At 40.0% G+C, this 17,529-nt stretch overlaps 1 protein-coding gene across 2 annotated transcripts; it reads left to right on the top strand.

Annotated features, from left to right (window-relative positions):
* Positions 1 to 9,333: 9,333 nt before the first annotated feature.
* LOC113007663 (Golgi reassembly-stacking protein 2) lies at positions 9,334 to 17,399 on the top strand. Of its 2 annotated transcripts, none has more exons than XM_026144437.2 (10): positions 9,334 to 10,410; positions 11,912 to 11,992; positions 12,067 to 12,270; positions 12,370 to 12,456; positions 12,549 to 12,679; positions 13,747 to 13,879; positions 13,971 to 14,100; positions 14,302 to 14,385; positions 14,524 to 14,637; positions 16,672 to 17,399. In XM_026144437.2, exons 1-10 carry the CDS (start codon positions 10,150 to 10,152, stop codon positions 16,878 to 16,880), a joined length of 1,434 nt encoding a protein of 477 aa, XP_026000222.1. In that variant the 5' UTR covers positions 9,334 to 10,149; the 3' UTR covers positions 16,881 to 17,399. The 2 variants fall into 2 exon arrangements, with proteins under 2 accessions (XP_026000222.1, XP_026000221.2); XM_026144436.2 differs by having other exon boundaries at positions 12,546 to 12,679.
* The last annotated feature ends 130 nt before the right edge of the window (positions 17,400 to 17,529 follow it).

Below are 17,529 nucleotides of genomic sequence, written 5' to 3'. Positions count from 1 at the left end.
AGTTCTTTGTCAGAATGGCTTTTTTAGGTTAACAAAACTGGTGTTACATCTTTATTCCTTTAGGTTGAACAGACCCCACTGTTGTACATACAATAATAGTTATAATTATTATTATTATAAAGTAAGCATTTTTCTTCTATAACAATCCAGTTATATTCAACAAACATCCAATCCCTTTACCAGAAACTGGGCTTCCACATTGTGCACATTGAGGGAGAAAAAAATACAGAAATGATCTCAAAGTATTACAAATACATCAAATAAAGAAAAGTTGTGTGTTTTATGGTTATGTGAATTGACTATATGTAATATACACTGCATAACTGAGACATCCCAGTGATAATAGAAGTCCAAAGTGGTCCCAGTGGGTAATAAATTGATTAAGAGCTGTAACCCCCTTTACCTGGAAGACTGGCTCCACCAGATTCCAAACTCAACATCAGAGGTCTCTGTTCAGAAAATGCAGTGCTGGGAAAGCTACGGTGCTTCTAGATAACCCAAGCTTGAGGAAGACACCCATACACCACCAGGTTTTTTTGATAGAATATGCAGTAATGTGCCTTATTGTGTGAATGCAGTTGTAGTCAAAATGTCAAAAATGTAGTTTGTGTAGTTTTGTCTCCGTACACCATCACAGGAGATTTTTAATGAAACAATTAAGATATGATTGAAGTGCAGACTTTCTGCTTTATTTCAAATTCTCACGAATAATGGGACAAATGACTGACAAGCATTCTCATGGCCAGGTGAGGTGTTCTTGCTTGTACAACTGAAATGTATGTTGACATTATTGTAAAAGTCTACAATCAAGAGAATCCTTCATGAATGGAAATATAGAGGGTTTACAACAAAGTGCAAGCCAGTGGTTACACGCAAGAACAGAACGACCAGAATATAGACTTTGCATCTACATCTAAAAGATCCTGCAAGGCTCTGAAAAAGAATCTTTGGACCGATGAAATCAAGATTCATTTGAGCCAGAATGATGGGAAACAGCTCATGATATGAAATTATACCACATAATCTGTTAAACATGACGGAGACATGAGCATGTAGGGCTGCCAACAGTATTGGGTCACTAGTGTTCATTGATGATGTAACTGCTGATAGAAGTCAGTGACTAAATGGGATTTTCATCCAAGTATAAAAAACAATCCTTCTGTTAGTTTGTTCAGTCAATTTGAATGATGTGTATAAAAATCTCTGTGATTCCCAAACATCTAGAAAGATAATTGTCCAACAACTTATGGACCTATTGGTGTCGCCATAAAGATGCACTTTAAAGTAATAAACAGTTTATGGACACAGTAGGAACACTAAAATAAATGATTGAAACAGATGATAATATTATACAGTAAAGCTTAATTTAACAACACTGTAAAATGACGGTTTAATGCTGGACAGTCCAGCTGCCAGTATTTTGCTGTAATTTAATAGGATATTTTTACTGTGTATAGTGCTGTAACTTTATTGTCACTTAGATGACAGACAGGTTTCTAGGATATCTCATCAGTTCATCATCATAATGATTTTTCATCATGTTTTCACAAAAGAAAAAAAAGGCCTCCAGGATATTCACGGTCCAAAGATTTATTGAATGCATCAAAATGGGTAAGACGTAAAGGATCACTGATAACTAAACTGAACATATGAAAAAAAATGTAGCAGAATATTTGGAGAAAAGAAAGAGAAGCTGACATGATTTTCCCCTTTATTTCTTCTGGTACATCTTTCCAGTCCACTTAGCTGTCACCAGTCGCCGGTCAGATTAATCACCCTGGAGGGACTTTTTATTGGCTGACCATCTCACAGCTGAGATTTCCTGAGCGACCCCTGCCAATCCTTTCACTTCTCTCATCACTCACACTTTTATCATAAAATGCATTAGACTGTGGTTTCTTAACATTTCCCCCCCGCAGAGCCCATTTCGAGGATCTGCCTGGCTGTGTTTTATTTCGACTGTTTTAGCGGCTCTCCTCCCTTCCTCCACCCGGCAGACGCTGGTTCTTCGTTTCACGCTTCAGTGCAGCGATCATTACAGAGCTGATGTCAGGGGTTGCTTTGTAAAGTTACAGAGAGCAGAGAATTAAAGGAATAATCATGTATTTCAAAAGAAATAATCACTTCTTGCCACATCTACAAGGGGGAGAGCTTTTTCTTTTGGCTTGCAGCTCTATGGATGGGGGCATTGTTGAAGGTTAAATGTGCCAAAGGATAATAACATGGCTAATTTGGGAGCAGGTGCTGGAGAATGTTATAATGATTAAATGCAAATGAAACCCAATCTTCAGCTACTATAGGCTGTTACAGTCTAGTAACTCCGGACTGGATGCTCCTCATCATCAGACAAGTAAGACTATCCCATTAATACATGTAATGTGGAAAGAGGAGGTTTATGGTTGATTTACACTATAGAAACAATATTTGAAGGACTTTGATCCAATATCAGTAACTCCATCAGTTTTAATTATAGGCATAATTAAACATTGGTGAAAAGAAGATTAGGGGGAGTGAAATAAAAGGAGGATGTAGCAGCTCTGTTTTCGCAGTAATCTGTGCAGTGTGGCCAGCCCGCCTCTCTAAACACCAGACCGTGAAACACTTAATGTCTGTCTCTGAACTAGTCTGTTCACCCTCCATTTCACACCTGGCACACACGCGCTGAGGATTCAGCACTCGTTATGAGACTGCAAGTGAAGTGAAATAAAAGGCTGTGATCATTCTCTCTGCGTTTTTGTTTCCGTGGTTTTGTTTTGTTTTCTTCATTTCCACAGCGGACACATTTTTAGTTTAGTTGAATATTTTGTGGTTAATGCAGAAGTTTCCTCCTACACCCACTTTACCCATCCAGCCCCCCTCAGCTGCTGCTCCCCTCTCTTATATATCTATGATTCTTGTCAGTGGTTTCCCAATGTGCCAAATATATCTCCCACCCCTGGGAATCACTGCCACATTAGCTTCCTGATAGATACTGACAGTCCCATTGTGTGAGGCAAGTCTAATGAAATGATGATGATGATGATATTGACTGCAGGCTGCTTGCCAGCCCTCACCCTCCCCCTCCCACTTCTTTTTTCTCCACACAACATCAATACACACATGCAGCAAACAATTTATGTTTTATTATCAAAAGTAAAAATGTTCCTGCTTCTATTCTTTTTGGTTAAGGGCGATAATCCTGTGCTCCTCTCTCCTTTAAAAGGTGTTTATGTGCTAATGAAATCCGTGCATGCTCTCAAATTCAAGCCAAACGGCAGCCTCGCTTGACAACAGGGTGATAAGAGAATCAATTATCAAACCTTGGCGCCTTTCACTTCTAAAGTAATTATAATGGGTTAAACTTATCTAAATAGCTTGCTCTTATTGACTGCGCGCCCCCAGCTTGATTAATCCTGGCAGAAAGTAGAAAATTAATAGTGCAGAGACTGTAACTTGCTCGTCTCCATAGCTGGGGAGTGTAAACCTAATGTGGTGCTTGTTAAAATTGAAAGGCTGCTAGTAAATGTCTCTGCTGGACATTTTCTAAAGGAATAAGCGCAAGCCCTGGAGCAATTACAAAGCAGCTTACCAAGTTTCCCCATGGTGATTGCTACCACGCATGCTAGATGAACTAAAAAACCCCTCGGCAAAAGTGTTGGCGCTGTTTTCTGCACAATACCACACAGTGAACCATCATAGTTTTCCTCTTTTGAACAGGAACAATAGTGCGGGAAACGTGTGTCTGGCCATGCTGCTTAAATTAAAATGATAAACAGCAACAATAATAATAATAACGCAACAAAGGCCTGTCCAGGTATTTGGCTCCACTGCTTTGTCATCTTAACGCAGGTCTTTCTAATTCACTTAGCATTTTATCTCTACCTCCCAGAACAGCAGAGTACATTATGTCAGCAGAGAGCATGTATTTATTAGATGCTTTCATGCTACAAAAACTGACCTCTCGCAGATGCTCGGCATTAAGCAAGTAACCCTGACAGTAATGGCTTTTTATGTTTGTAGCTCTGGCTTTGCTTTCTGTGTCGAAATGCAGTGTACGTGTTCATGTGTGCATGTTTGTGTGTGTGTGTGGACACCAGAGAGGGGCCATTAATGTCTTCCTCACCAGCTCAAACTAGGAATCTGTGGTAAAAACGCCTGAACAAAAGGACGGTGCATTTCTTTGCAGCTTTAGCTGTAAATTCGTTGAGGGACTGAAGAAGTATAAATCTGAGAACCAGATCCAGATCAGTGATTGTGCAGTTTTCAGGCGTCAGCAAGCTGCTGCTGAAATACAGCGTTTATTTATCTGCTTCTGGAAGGAGCAAGCGTCAACATGTAAAGTATATTTCTAACTGGCATACAAGGTGACACGAGGAATCGCTGTGTACAATGAAAGGTTTAAGTGTGAATGAATGGTTTATTAGCATGCTGTTGATCACAGTGCATGATAAATGAAAGGGACATGAAGCCAAAGGCCTTCAACTTCATAAATAGCATAAAATAATGATAAGTAATCATAATAATAATGAGAATAAGTAATGCAAATAGTCAATACATTACAATTTGGCCAGTGATAAAAATGGTAATCACCAGGGAGTTTTTAAATCAAAGAATTTATTGTGCTTTTATCTGAAAAGTTGTTCCAGCTACTGATATCATATTGCTTTTAAATGGAATTTGAAATAAAATGCTTATTTACTTAGAAGATTGAACACATGAGTTGTTTACATTTTTCTTGAAGCAATGATGAAGTCTTATATTCTAGCAGCAGCTATATTTGCATAAACTCCTCATGGCCACTTAAAGGACATCTCTTCATCCATCCGGACCTTGATTATTTGGGCCGAAGTACTCACACACACGCCCGCACTCAGTGCCATACACTCTCTTTATTTTGCTGGCCAGCTAATACCATTGGGTTTTTTTTGTTTGTTTTGTTTTGTTTGCATTCACAAAGACTATCCAAAGACATTTTGGTTATTGTCAAATAGACACTCTCTGATTACGGACTGAGGAGGTTGTGGTGTTACAACCCCAGGACTGAGAAAAAGGACTCTACATAATATATTCACTTGTCTCCTGGTTAGAAGTGACTATTGATGGAAATATTTTTCTTCTTCTTGTCTTTGTTTACATTGTATCCCAGAGAAGTTTTAAGTTGTTCAGGTTGAAACATTTGCACTTAAAGTCGGTTAAGTTTCCTTTGATATATCAGTGTCAAGCTGATGTTTAAGAGGGTATGTTAAGGACAGATGTGCTCCAGTCCATCAATCCTTTAAAGTGCTGGACACCGATGGTAAATTGCCATCAGGCCCTAAATAAATTGTCCTCTGCTGTTATCCATATTGCTTCTCTCATTCTTTGGTGAGTAGACGTATTGGTTACATAGGCATCAGGAAATAGATATTTTTTATTTTGCTTCTTTTTATTCAGATTCAAGCTGAGTACGATTAAAAGTTGTTGGGGTTTGTTTTTACTTAGACTGAAGTTTGTATTCCTATCTACTGATATTAATTCATTGTTATCTTAATATAGCTTAAGGTGGGGTGCATGCATACCCATATGGAAACGATATATATATACATCTTATAAAGTCTGTATCTGTCTTGTGTGAAACTTGTATGAAAAGCATACAAGAGTGAAAAACAGATATAAGATCTAATCTGATATTCCATTCTAGGCAAATTGACAGCAAATAAAACTAAGTACACTTTTAAAACTTTTTTCTTTTATTCATTTTTATTTGAATTCAATTCAATTTTATTTATATAGCGCCTAATCACAACAACAGTTGCCTCAAGGCGCTTTCTATTGTAAGGTAGGCCCTACAATAGTACAGAACCCAACAATCATATGACCCCCTGTGAGCAAGCACTTTGGCGACAGTGGGAAGGAAAAACTCCCTTTTAACAGGAAGAAACCTCCAGCAGAACCAGGCTCAGGGAGGGGCGGCCATCTGCTGCGACCGGTTGGGGTGAGAGAAGGAAGACGGGATAAAGGACAGAAAAATGTTATAATGTAATGTGGTGAAATTATTATCAACCAGGTGGTTCATGAGACAATTATTTTAAAGTAGTCTGGTTTTAACATTAACAATGAAGAATTATAATAAAAATGTAATGCATCTAGGCTACGTCCACATGTACCCAGGTATTTTTGAAAACGCAGCTTTTTAGATGCAGGTGTCAGGTAAACTTTAACGTGTTCGTGAGAAAACCCTAGAGAAGAAATTAGGTCTCTTCAATGGGGCATTTCTTTTGAAACTTTTGACAATCACGTTTTCAATATTGTCTTGGCCATTAAACATTAACTCCAGGACAGTGTTTGGATTTTTCCACTTTTGCCGGAGTTCATTGTACACTTTCACACTGACTTCTTCAGTGTTCTCTAAGGACATTTTAAGCTTTTGGGACAAAATTTTAGCCCAAATCCTGTGGGTAAACCTGTTCATGATGGCTTTATCTGCCCCTGGAGGCAATTTCCTTGCCTCATTTGCGTTGCTTATAGCGTGCAGAACCAAATCTTTAGTGAAGCTTTCAACAACTTTTACGTACTCTTCTCGGTTTTTATATATAGTGAGTACTCTTTTTGGTAAGGCCAACAGGTGTTTTGTAAATGTTGGGACAGTAATATCGTCAAGCTGTTCCCTCAGACATAAAATCAAATACTTCTCCTTGCAGTTATGTGCTTTGCAAAGATTGGTGAAAATGTCCTTGTTGATATTGGTCAGCCTTTTTGGAGATAGATCCAAATCCCTCTCGTCAATCTGAGGCCAGATTTTTTCAAGCAGGCGATCGCTGATAGAGTCGGAGTTGTGGCACCGTGTGAAGTCCTTGTATTTAGTCGAGGCTTTGCCTGCGGCCTCTGAAACTACCAACTGAATAACTTTATAAACACAAATCTTTTCTTCAGACAGATAATCAGATGCCAGAGTGACATCATAAGAACCAAAATCTGAATCAGACTTATGGACTGACCTATGTAGTGTTTTCTTCACAGGCTTTTCCAGGGGGGAAGCTTCTATGTTGTCCAAGTCTTTTGAGTAGTTTTTCTTCAAAAAGCTCTTCTTCGGTTCCACTGTGGCTGCGGTGAGGGTTTGAGGAAGAAACATCTGGGACGACACAGACGCTTCTTCCTCAGATGAATCACTAAAACCAATAAAAACATTTAGATATATGTTAGGTGGCGTTGGTGCACGATGCAGTGATATTTCACTGTCAGCTGTGGATGTTTTATCAAGACTGCTCTCCTCTGCAGTCAAATGCAGCTTGAGGTTTTTTGAGTCTGAAGAGTCCTCCAGTCCTGGAGTTTCTGTTTCTTCATTATCACCGTGGTCATCTACAGAAATTTCTTTCAGGATGCTGTCCTTTGCTCCTGTTTCTTCTGTTTTCTCAGGGGACTCTGTGTCCACTGAGTGAAGACAGGCCTCATCAGTCTGCGTGGACACTGGATCTCCCTTCTCCACGGTTGTGTCCATTGCGTCCTCTAACATGGAACAAAGTTTCAACATGTCTTTCAGCAAAGTGGAAGGCAGCTCAGTGTTGCAGTACTCTGGGTTGAACTGCAGAGATTGCCACTGTGGTACAATTGTACCAAAAAAGTGGTCACTTAAGGACTTCCATGTTTCCACTGAGGTGTTACTGTGTGGAGTTGTCATGTTTAAGTTTGTATTACTATTTCTCTGACTCTGAAATGTAGAAGAGGAAATAAATTGTTGGCTGGTTGGAGTTGGACTAGGCATGTGTGCTCTTTGTAAACCAAATGCTTGGGAGTCTGGACGGCTCCTTTATATAGGTTTAAGCCCCGCCCACGTTCGGCTGCAGCCACTGTGACGTCATCCACTTTTCTTTGACGTTGAACCTTCAAAGGTTTGGGGGCGGGGTTTAACTAATACCTTATAAGTTTAAAGTCACAGTCATCTAACAACAGAAAAAATACTGATTGTCTAAGAGAAAAAAATGCATAACTAAAAATGTTTTCCATCTTTTACATCAGCAAACAGAATTCTTACTGAGCATCTTATTGTTTGGTTTAATTACTAATGCAGGAATGTTGCTCTTGCAGCCCTGTGATGCGGTTCTTATAGTCTGCTTGGAGCTGAATGCTTTCTAATATGACATGCTGATGTTTAGCAGGTTGAATGCTTACCATCCCTAAAATGCAAAGACTGAGCAGGATTTTAAGAAGTTTTTGTATCATTAAAAAAATATACATGTGAATGTTGACAGCTTACGACAATTACTGCTACATCCCATAGCTTGCCTTTTAGTCCTAAACATAAAGCATAGCAGAACCTACTGGGAACATTAGTAATATTTGCATTTGCGTATGTGTTAAACTTTTCTGTTGTTTCCTTGGAAACGTGTGATTTTTTTAAAAACTTGTTATACACATTTCAGTATTTTCATAATTAAGAAAACTGAATTTCTTTTCCATTTTCACTGTTTCCTAATTTTTTTTTACATGAAATAAACTGTAAAATCAGAATTAAATTGCAATCCTTATTTGTATTTTTATTATTTCAGTATAAAGAATAAAACATTATTCTCAGAATTTATTAGAGTAAAGCCTGACTTCCTGTCTTACATCACAATCCAGCTTACAGCCTGCATAGACACACGATCAGGGTGAGCTCTTGTGGATCTGGAGACTGACAGGATAACTGATGACTGATGAGGGGAATAACAGCGCCGAGCAAGTTTATTTCAAATTATTTGATAAGAGCTGCTGCACTACAGAGATATTCAAATTTATATGCATTAATCTACTCGGTGAGCTCATGCTCTTTATAGAGCTGATGATCTCTCCCATCACAGTTTGATCATAGAGATAGCTTTTTTCATCTTCGGTCTCTCCTATCTGCTCTGGCAGAGCTATACTGAAATGAAATCAGCCATGATGTGAATAAACTAAGAATTCTACAGACATTTCTCAGTCAAGTTGATGTTACAGAAGGTGACAGGACAGGATCTTAAACTGTAGCACCGTGCTCTTTGGCAAAGCATGACAACTGATACTGTGTTTGCAGAAGGCAGTAATGCAGCAGTAATGCAGCAATTCTCCAATTTTTGTAATTTTAAGCCACAAAATGTATATAATATGTAATTGAAATACAAATTATCCACAATTCAAAATCCTCAGCATTAGTCAAACAGCACTGCAAACTAAATCCCTCTATCTTCATGGTGCATGGGTTGGTCATTTGCAAAAGAAGCCTTAACTGGACTACAGCACATTTTTTTAAATTACGATTGTCAAAATGTGACCTCACGCTTAATTTGGTGAATCTCAGCATGAATAAAACATCCCCAGACAAACTTTGAAAGGCCACAAACCTTAAATATCATAAGTCACTTTATTTAAGAACAGCAAACAACAAGTGCAAACAACGACACCAGACATGATTTGAAACTGACAACCCAAGAGATTCAAATGATTTCAACTAAATGAAACTATCACTAAAAACAATTAAGCAAACACACTGCACGTGACAAGCTTGAAACTGGGTGTGACGTCCTGTCTTATTTCAGTCTTTCCTGTTCTCCACACTGTCTGGTTTCCTAATCTGAAAATGTCAGTGAGAAAGAGGACATTTTTAGTCATGAGTCAAGTCCTGCTGGTGAGGTAGACTACGTGATCTGGAGGTGGAAGAGGCTGTTTCCGACTTTCAACTGTGCACACAGAGCAGAATCCCTTGTTTTCACAACCAGCTGGCTCATGGAGGTGTTACCAGTCACACTGCTCATGTTGAGACATGACCTGGGCTTCTCTTGTTTGACTTGCCTCACAAGAAAGTGGCTAGATTAAGTTAAAAGTATATATCTGCTGGGAGACTTTTCCCCCTTCATGTGCTTAACCTGCTTCCCCACAATGCATCGCATATGTCATGATTTATATTTTATAACCACCATGGATTCAGACTACTTGCCCCTGGGTTTTGCGCCCTTAATAAACCCGGTTATTTAAGAATATTTAATATTATGCTAAAATAATGAAGGCCAACAAACATATTTTGCAAAAGCTCACAGGCAGGAAACATCTTATTTGAAATTACACCAAAATATCGTCCTCATTAGGTCCCCCTGCCCTGAAGCACCCAGATTTAAAGCTTAAAGCCTCTCCGCCCATAATCTTATTACTTTACAAATAATCAGACCTCAAAAGACACAGATGATGAAACCCTGCTACCACAGAGGGATGCACCTCCCGCTCCTCCTCCTCTTCACTATCATCATCATCCTCATGAGCGGAAGTCCTGGGAAACCAAAGCCACAGGAAACGCGGCATGATCCGAGCCGCCTGCTAACTAATCACCTAACTAACCAGCACAGGTGTCAGTCCCACCCTGACTGTCGCACTCGGGGAAGCATGGGAGGCTCTCCGAGCGTCGAGATACCAGGTGGAGGCAAAGAGGGATACCACGTCCTCAGGGTAAGAGAACATTTTAATGTGGACGTACGGACTGTGACCTCCTGTTAGCCCGCGGAGGAGCAGCTAACGATAGGATAGAAGGGTTATTTTTCCTTTAGAGGAAGCGACCTCTACTACTGGCTAAATGCTGATGCTAGTAGAGACTTGTGTTTGACACAGACCCCGAGGAGGACTCAGACACACCCAGAAATCTCTTCACATAGCTCGTTGTCTTTATTGTAAACGGCTAGCTGTCCCCGCCTTTGAATGGAAGCTCCTGCTACGCCCACTCTCTAGCACCAACCGCTGATGTGTGAGCTTGCTAATAGCCTCTCGGTCTACACTGTTTAAATGATATATATCCATATTAGAAACTGGACACGGTTAATTGTCATTCAGACGTGCAGTTTGTGAGACAATCAGCAGATGTCCCCTCACTCCCCAGCAGACTGGATGATGCCAGAATAACCGGTGTGGCTGCTATACGTGATTTATGGAAATGGGTGTGTGTGACTGTTTTCATTTGAAAACGTTATACTCCACCAGTCAGTCCAAGCTTTTAAAGAGTTTCATCACCAGATTACACGCAGGGAAAATGGGCCACACTAAAAGTAAAATGCTAAATGTTTGCATTTTGTGCTTCAAAGATCTGTGTCCAATCAGACCCACTGATCAAGGATCATTAAGAAAAAAGGATCACTTTGAACATAATTCATTCACAGTGGGTCATTAGCTCAGTTTGTTTTAGAAAAGCCTTTAAAAATTCTTAAAAAGATACTTTAAATACAATTCAGGGACACGAAGTTGCAATAAGACAACAACAACTCATAAAAACACTTGCCCCAACAAACAGGTGATCAGCTCTAGGCGTACCTAGATGATGGTGGGAAGGATACTAAGAAAGGGAGGAAGGAAAATAAACACCTGGGGAGTGGAGATAAGAGAGAGTGCATCACAGGCAGTCCCACACCAGCCCTGAACCTATAGCGGCATAGCAAAGGGATGGTTTTAGTGGTTTTATCAAAAAAAGGCCAGTTTGAAGCTAATGTTAAATGTAGAGAGGATGCCTGTCTCTTAAATCCAAACCGTGAAAAGAAAGAGAGCGGCCTGATACCTGAAGGCTTGGCCTCCTATTCTACTTTGGAAACTTTTGGTATCAGAAGTAACCCAGCCATCTGAGAGTGAAGTGCTCTGTTAGGTTATTATGGTAATATGAGGTCCTTAAAAGACAATATGCCCTGAAGATTCAAGACTTTGTACGTGAGAAGGAGTAAAATAACCAGTTAAGGCTAGTTTCCAAGAAGGAGACTAATGAGTCTTCTTGGAAACCTCACTTGACACACTAGTCTTAAACCAGTGAGAGGAATGTTAAACTACACAGGAGTGTTTGCCAAAACAGAGATGTACAGGTTTTCATTGAATGCTGCTCGTCCTTTGTGACAAGGACCTGTGTGCAGATATTTAAAAGACTGGCATTAACCTGCTTTACTTGAAAACCTTCTGACCGCCTTCTAATCTGTAGGTGCAAGAGAATTCTCCCGGTCGCCGTGCGGGACTGGAGCCATTCTTTGATTTTATCATCTCAATCTGCGACACTCGGCTGGTGAGTTTCCGGTTAGGTCAGTGTTAGTCACGGATATTCCTAGGAATCATTTGGATATACTGGTTTCTTTACAGAACAGGGACAATGACACCCTGAAAGAGCTGCTGAAGATGAACGTGGAGAAGCCCGTCAAGATGTTGTTGTATAGCAGCAAGACGCTGGCAGTGCGGGAGACGACGGTCACGCCCAGCAACATGTGGGGCGGCCAGGGGCTTCTGGGAGTCAGCATTCGCTTCTGCAGCTTCGAGGGAGCCAATGAAAATGTTTGGCATGTCTTGGTGAGTGTTAGGTTCTGTCTGAGGCTGCTTTTTTTGGGGGGGTGTTCTTATTTATTTCTGTGATCTCATGTGTTGATAGCTGCATGTTTTTGAGTCCAGGAAGTGGAGCCGAATTCTCCTGCATCCCTGGCAGGTTTGAGGCCGCATGCAGACTACATTATAGGAGTGGACACCGCCATGACTGAGGTGCCTGCTTAAGATTTTATTTTTATTTTTTAATGCAGGAATTAAACCAGGAACAAGTTAACCTGATGTGTATTTTTGTGGTTTTTAAGCAGAGCGAAGATCTGTTTTCCCTCATTGAAACACATGAAGGGAAGGAGCTAAAGCTCTACGTTTACAACACAGACGCAGACAACTGCCGCGAGGTGGTCATCACCCCAAACTCTGACTGGGGTGGAGAAGGCAGGTATGACAGTCACTAAAAAAAAAAAGATCCACACAGTTTCTGTTGCTGGTTAAAATCTGTGAGCTTTCTTGATATTACGTAAGAGAGGAGTTTACAGTCAATCCTGCTAGTTTATTTAAGTGCAGAATTTGTTCTAGGCTATGTTTTTATTTTCATTTCTGGATTTAAAAACTGTGTTTGATATATAAGTGCTGAATGCAAAGCCATATGCTGCCTTTGTTAGTGTGGTTGTTGGTGCCAGATGGGCTAATGAGTATTTCTGAAACTTCTGTTGATGTCAGAGGAGAATGGTCAGCCTGCTTCAAGCTGATAGCAAGGCATCAATAACTCAAATAAGCTAAGAACACAAACTCTTTAGACATTAGACACTATAGGATTTGAAAAAGATTCCCATTATTAAGTCAGTTCTGCTGCAACATTCAGATGATAGGGTCAAAACTTGGTGTAAACAACACAAAAGCATGGATTCATCCTGCCGTTTGGCACACTTTAAGTACCAACGAACCTTTTTTTTTTTCCGTTAATGCTATGGCCTGTCGTTGTTGACCATATCCATCCCTGTAAGTCTACCCATCCTCTGTGACACGTAACAAAGCTCACATCATCTTAAACTGGTTTCTTGAACATGACAATGAGTTCCCCGCACTTAAATGACCTCCAGAGTTTCAGAGCTCAATCCAAAGTGGTGGAACGGGAGATTCTCATCATGGTTATGCAGCAAATCTACAGCAACTGTTTGGTGCTATCATGTTAATATGGAGCAGAGTGTCTGAGGAATGTTTTCAGTGCTTTTTTTGAATCTGTGCCATGAAGATTTAAGGCAATTATAAAGGCAGAAGTGCGTTCAACCCAGTACTAAGAAAGTGATGGAGTATACTTCTGCTACACATGTAGAAAGTTATGAATCATTCCACCAAGAAAAATGATACCCCTACGTTTAGGTGTATCTTGAGTTTCAGTGGGTTTGATTGTTGAAAAAGTTCTACTGTAATTTGAGTGTCAGGTTTTTCTTTTACAATGTTTCTGATGCTGCCCCTTCACAGTATTGCTCTATTTCTGCCATGCAGTCTAGGCTGTGGGATTGGCTACGGTTACCTGCACAGGATACCTACCCTGCCATTTGCTGAGGGTAAGAAGATCAGTTTACCAGTACAGACTCATTACGAACCACCTCCTTCACCAAAAGATGGCTTCACAGAGGTAAGTTGGCATCTTTAATAGCTGAGTTTCATTTTGATGCTGTCTGGCTTCCAGCTTTTGTTAAAATGTACAAAACACTGTTGGTTACCAGGTCCACCTCTCTGCCGTCGTTCCAACTGTTCCAATTGCTGTGTCGTCTTCTGCTTCGACGGGATTGGAGCAAGGTCTCGCTAGCTTGTCCGTCAGCTCAAACCCAACATCGGTCCTGAGCAGTCATACAGGTACACTGTCCTCTCTGACTCTTTAGCATTTACAATTTGAGCTGATCTGAGGATGAAATCTCACGGAAATTAATTAGTAGTTCAAATGAAACCTAAGTGGAATAACAGAACAACAAGAGTTAAAGGCATTTAGAAACCTATAATATCTCCTCCTTGTTGTCGCTTTCTCATGTAATAAAACATATGATTATATAATTTCAGGAGTTCCTGCTGTCCCGCTGCACAACCAAGTACCCCTCTCACAAACTGTTCCACTGTCTGTCAGTCCTGCTCCAACGCTACCAGGTTGGTTAAATTACATTGGGTGTTCATAGCTCCCCAGTTTTTGTGCCAAGTACAGTCTGTAAAATTCATACTTTATGATCCATGATGCGAGTCTGCTACACCTGTCTATTTTTTCTCCCTTTTCTTTTTGTTGCATAGGCGTAATGCCCCTACCTGGAGGTCTTTCACCTTTTCCTAATCTACCAAACCTAAATGTCTCATTGCCAGATGTGAGTCATGCATTGCCACCGGGAGTTGGAATACAGCCCGCAGGTATAAATGTGTTCTGTCAAGCATGCTTGGGTTCGGATGTAAAGGCTAACGCTGATATTTTGCTTTCTTACTATCCAATGCAAATTAGAAATGTATTGTAAAGACGTACAGTGTAACGACCACAGGCAGCTGAGAATAGTCCAGCTAAATACAGTTTATTACTACTGAGTGACTTTGATGGAACACGCCCAGCTTAGTAACATTTTAGCTTTTAAAAGTGTGATGGCAGGCTCGCTGTTTTTGGTGTTCCCAACATTTGTTTATAGAAACAAATGTTTAAGGGTTTATTTTTAATATTGAGATAGCAGCGATTTAGTGAAACTTGGCTATAGGATTTAGATTGACTGACTTTTAAGTGTCCTTGAAAATTCTGGAACAGGTTTGACTTATTAACATCACTCCTTCTCCCATTTCTAGTCTTGACATGATCTTTTCATAACACAGTTAAGTGACAGAGACATTGTGCAAAGATGTATCCAACAGTTCAACCTGGTAAATTCTAACGGTTGGAAGAGGAAAAAAGTATTTAAAAAAAGAAAAACAGGTTTTCTTCTTTTACAGTTCTGTAAACATTTCTATTTTTGCCTCCATTGTTTGTGTCCATTCATATTTTTCCTCTAGGCTTTGACACATACTTCAGATGTGTCATGTTGACTAGTGTATTATGTCATTTTACTGGATCCTCTGATTAATTGGTTATTAAATGTGGGTTATCTATGTCTACGTGGTTATAACATTCAAACACAGCATCAGGGTCAAGTCTGGATTCAGTATCTTGCCCAAGGATAAACTGACAAGTGGATTGAAAGAGCCAGGGATCGAGCCACCAAACATCTGATTGGCAGACAACCAGCTTCACCTCTGACCCCTGTGTAAACTGTTTCGAACTAGCCAAAATGTTCTTGAGACTTGACAGATGACAAAAGTAAAACTGAGTATAGTGTGGGTATAAGACATCCTCCTAGAAAAGCTTCAACTAGTCTTTGCATTGAATGTTTAGTCTTTAGAATACTATTCTTCCAAAAGATATTCCCTCATTTGGGACTCATGATAGAGAGAACTAAAGTCAATTAAAAATCTACCCGAGGTGTCCAATTAGTTTGAAATGTGAGGATACAATTCTCATTGTTATCATTTCCATAAGCATGTTATTGACCCCTTGAGCCATGTAGATGGATAATGTCATCATAGAAGAGTCTACTACCATCGTGATCAATCTTTTTAATTGTCCCCCGTGGCATACTAGAATCCATAACTGGAAGGGTCAAACATTTCCTTTACTTTTCCTCCCATCCACATGTTTGCAACTGCAGTCTAAAGGACCTTTAACTCTTTTACCTTATAAAGGGATAGCTGCAGATCAGTGTAGCAGATCATCAACTAATCTGAAGGTTGGTGGCTCGATCTGTAAGCCATAGTATCCTTGGACAAGATACCGAACTCAAAGTTATTCTCAAGATTTACTGAGAATCAATCCCCTTATCATAAAGATGACATCTGATAACCACCCTGTATCCTTAATGATGAGTTGACACCACAGTATATATCCATTAAGATGTGGTTTGACAACCAAGGCAGAAATCACCCTCACTAACTTTTGATGCACACAAAGAAATTTCGTTTTTGGAAGCAAACCTGAAATGACCGAAAGTGTTTGGTTCAGAAAAGGGTTACCCCTGGTAGGCGTCCAAGGGTGAAAGGGTTAAACCAATTACTAAGTCGATCATTTTAAATCATGTGAAATTTGCTTAGTGTTTATATTTAAACTAAAGTTGTGGAAGAGTAACTTACCTTTAATATTCAAATGCATTGTTGCACAGAAACTGGATTCTGACTCACACCTCATTGAAAGTGCTTTACAAAGGCATCTTTCCAGGATTGGTTGAAATGGAAGCAAACACCGTCTGAGCCTTTTCTTTAATACTGAGTGTCGTCTCCAGGCAGGAAAAGTAGAAGTGTAGTGTCCAAGAGCTAATGTTGTTAAAGTAAAATTACAATTTTGCTAACTGAAGGGTTTTGTGTCATCTTCTGCAGGTCTTCCACCTCTTTCAGCAATTTACCTGCCGGGTGCTGCCCCCAGTGCAACTCCTCCCCTATCCAACTTTGTTTCACCCCCAGTCTTTGCCAGTACTTCGCCTGCTTCCACTATGCTAATGAACAGTTTTCATGCCAAAACCCCCAACTCCCCATCAGTGACCACCTCTGGATCAATAAATATTACAATGTCTGCAGACTCATCTTAACAGAAAGCAAAAATTGAAGATGTTGGCATGCTCTCTGTAGAGTCTTTACACAGTGTAATCTGACCATTCACCCCAGCACTCGGCTGACAAATTCCACGTGCAAACAGACCATCAGGATTGTTGTGCGAGCTCGGCTGCAAGAATGGAACTGGTATTAAATGCAGGGCATCCAGTTTGTCCTGGAAATGGTGTGTCAGAAGAAAAGCCCTGCGTCTGAAGGCAGTTAAAGGAACTTTGAGAGCATTTTGGAGTTTAAGTTGTTCTGTAATAGAGGACATTTAAATTCTTTTTAAAATATGGAACATGGGTTATTCAAATTGTGCAAATCAGCATCTTCGCATCTTCAAGGATTACACTACTTAACGGGAGGGCTCAACTATAACTTATACTACTGGGGATCTTCCATTAGAAAACAAGGCTTGCTGGCTGCAGGATTGCAGACATTGTTTTCTTGTATTGTATGAAATTATTTGTAAAGTGAAATATTGTTACCTTGATTAAACTGATGTATTTTCTCAATGTTAGCCTCTGGTTTTTCTCATCTGTTGTGAATTTTACCTGCATCCTAGTATGTAATGTAATACTATGTAATACTAAACATAACCAGAGGGTGTCAGTATAATCACAGACATAATGGTAGGTAGAGCAC

This window comes from Astatotilapia calliptera, chromosome 16 (assembly GCF_964374335.1).
Source record: "Astatotilapia calliptera chromosome 16, fAstCal68.1, whole genome shotgun sequence".
In the NCBI taxonomy this organism is placed as follows: domain Eukaryota; kingdom Metazoa; phylum Chordata; class Actinopteri; order Cichliformes; family Cichlidae; genus Astatotilapia; species Astatotilapia calliptera.
The sequence above is the reverse complement of the archived record's forward strand: the minus strand, read 5'-3'. Positions and strand labels throughout refer to the sequence as shown.

Bases quoted from the DNA above. Each gene is read 5' to 3' on its own strand.
- LOC113007663 (XM_026144436.2), top strand. From the start codon at position 10,150: ATGATGAAACCCTGCTACCACAGAGGGATGCACCTCCCGCTCCTCCTC. The intron at 10,411-11,911 runs GTAAGAGAACAT...TCTAATCTGTAG, and splicing joins AGGGATACCACGTCCTCAGG to GTGCAAGAGAATTCTCCCGG. The intron at 12,680-13,746 runs GTATGACAGTCA...TCTGCCATGCAG, and splicing joins GACTGGGGTGGAGAAGGCAG to TCTAGGCTGTGGGATTGGCT.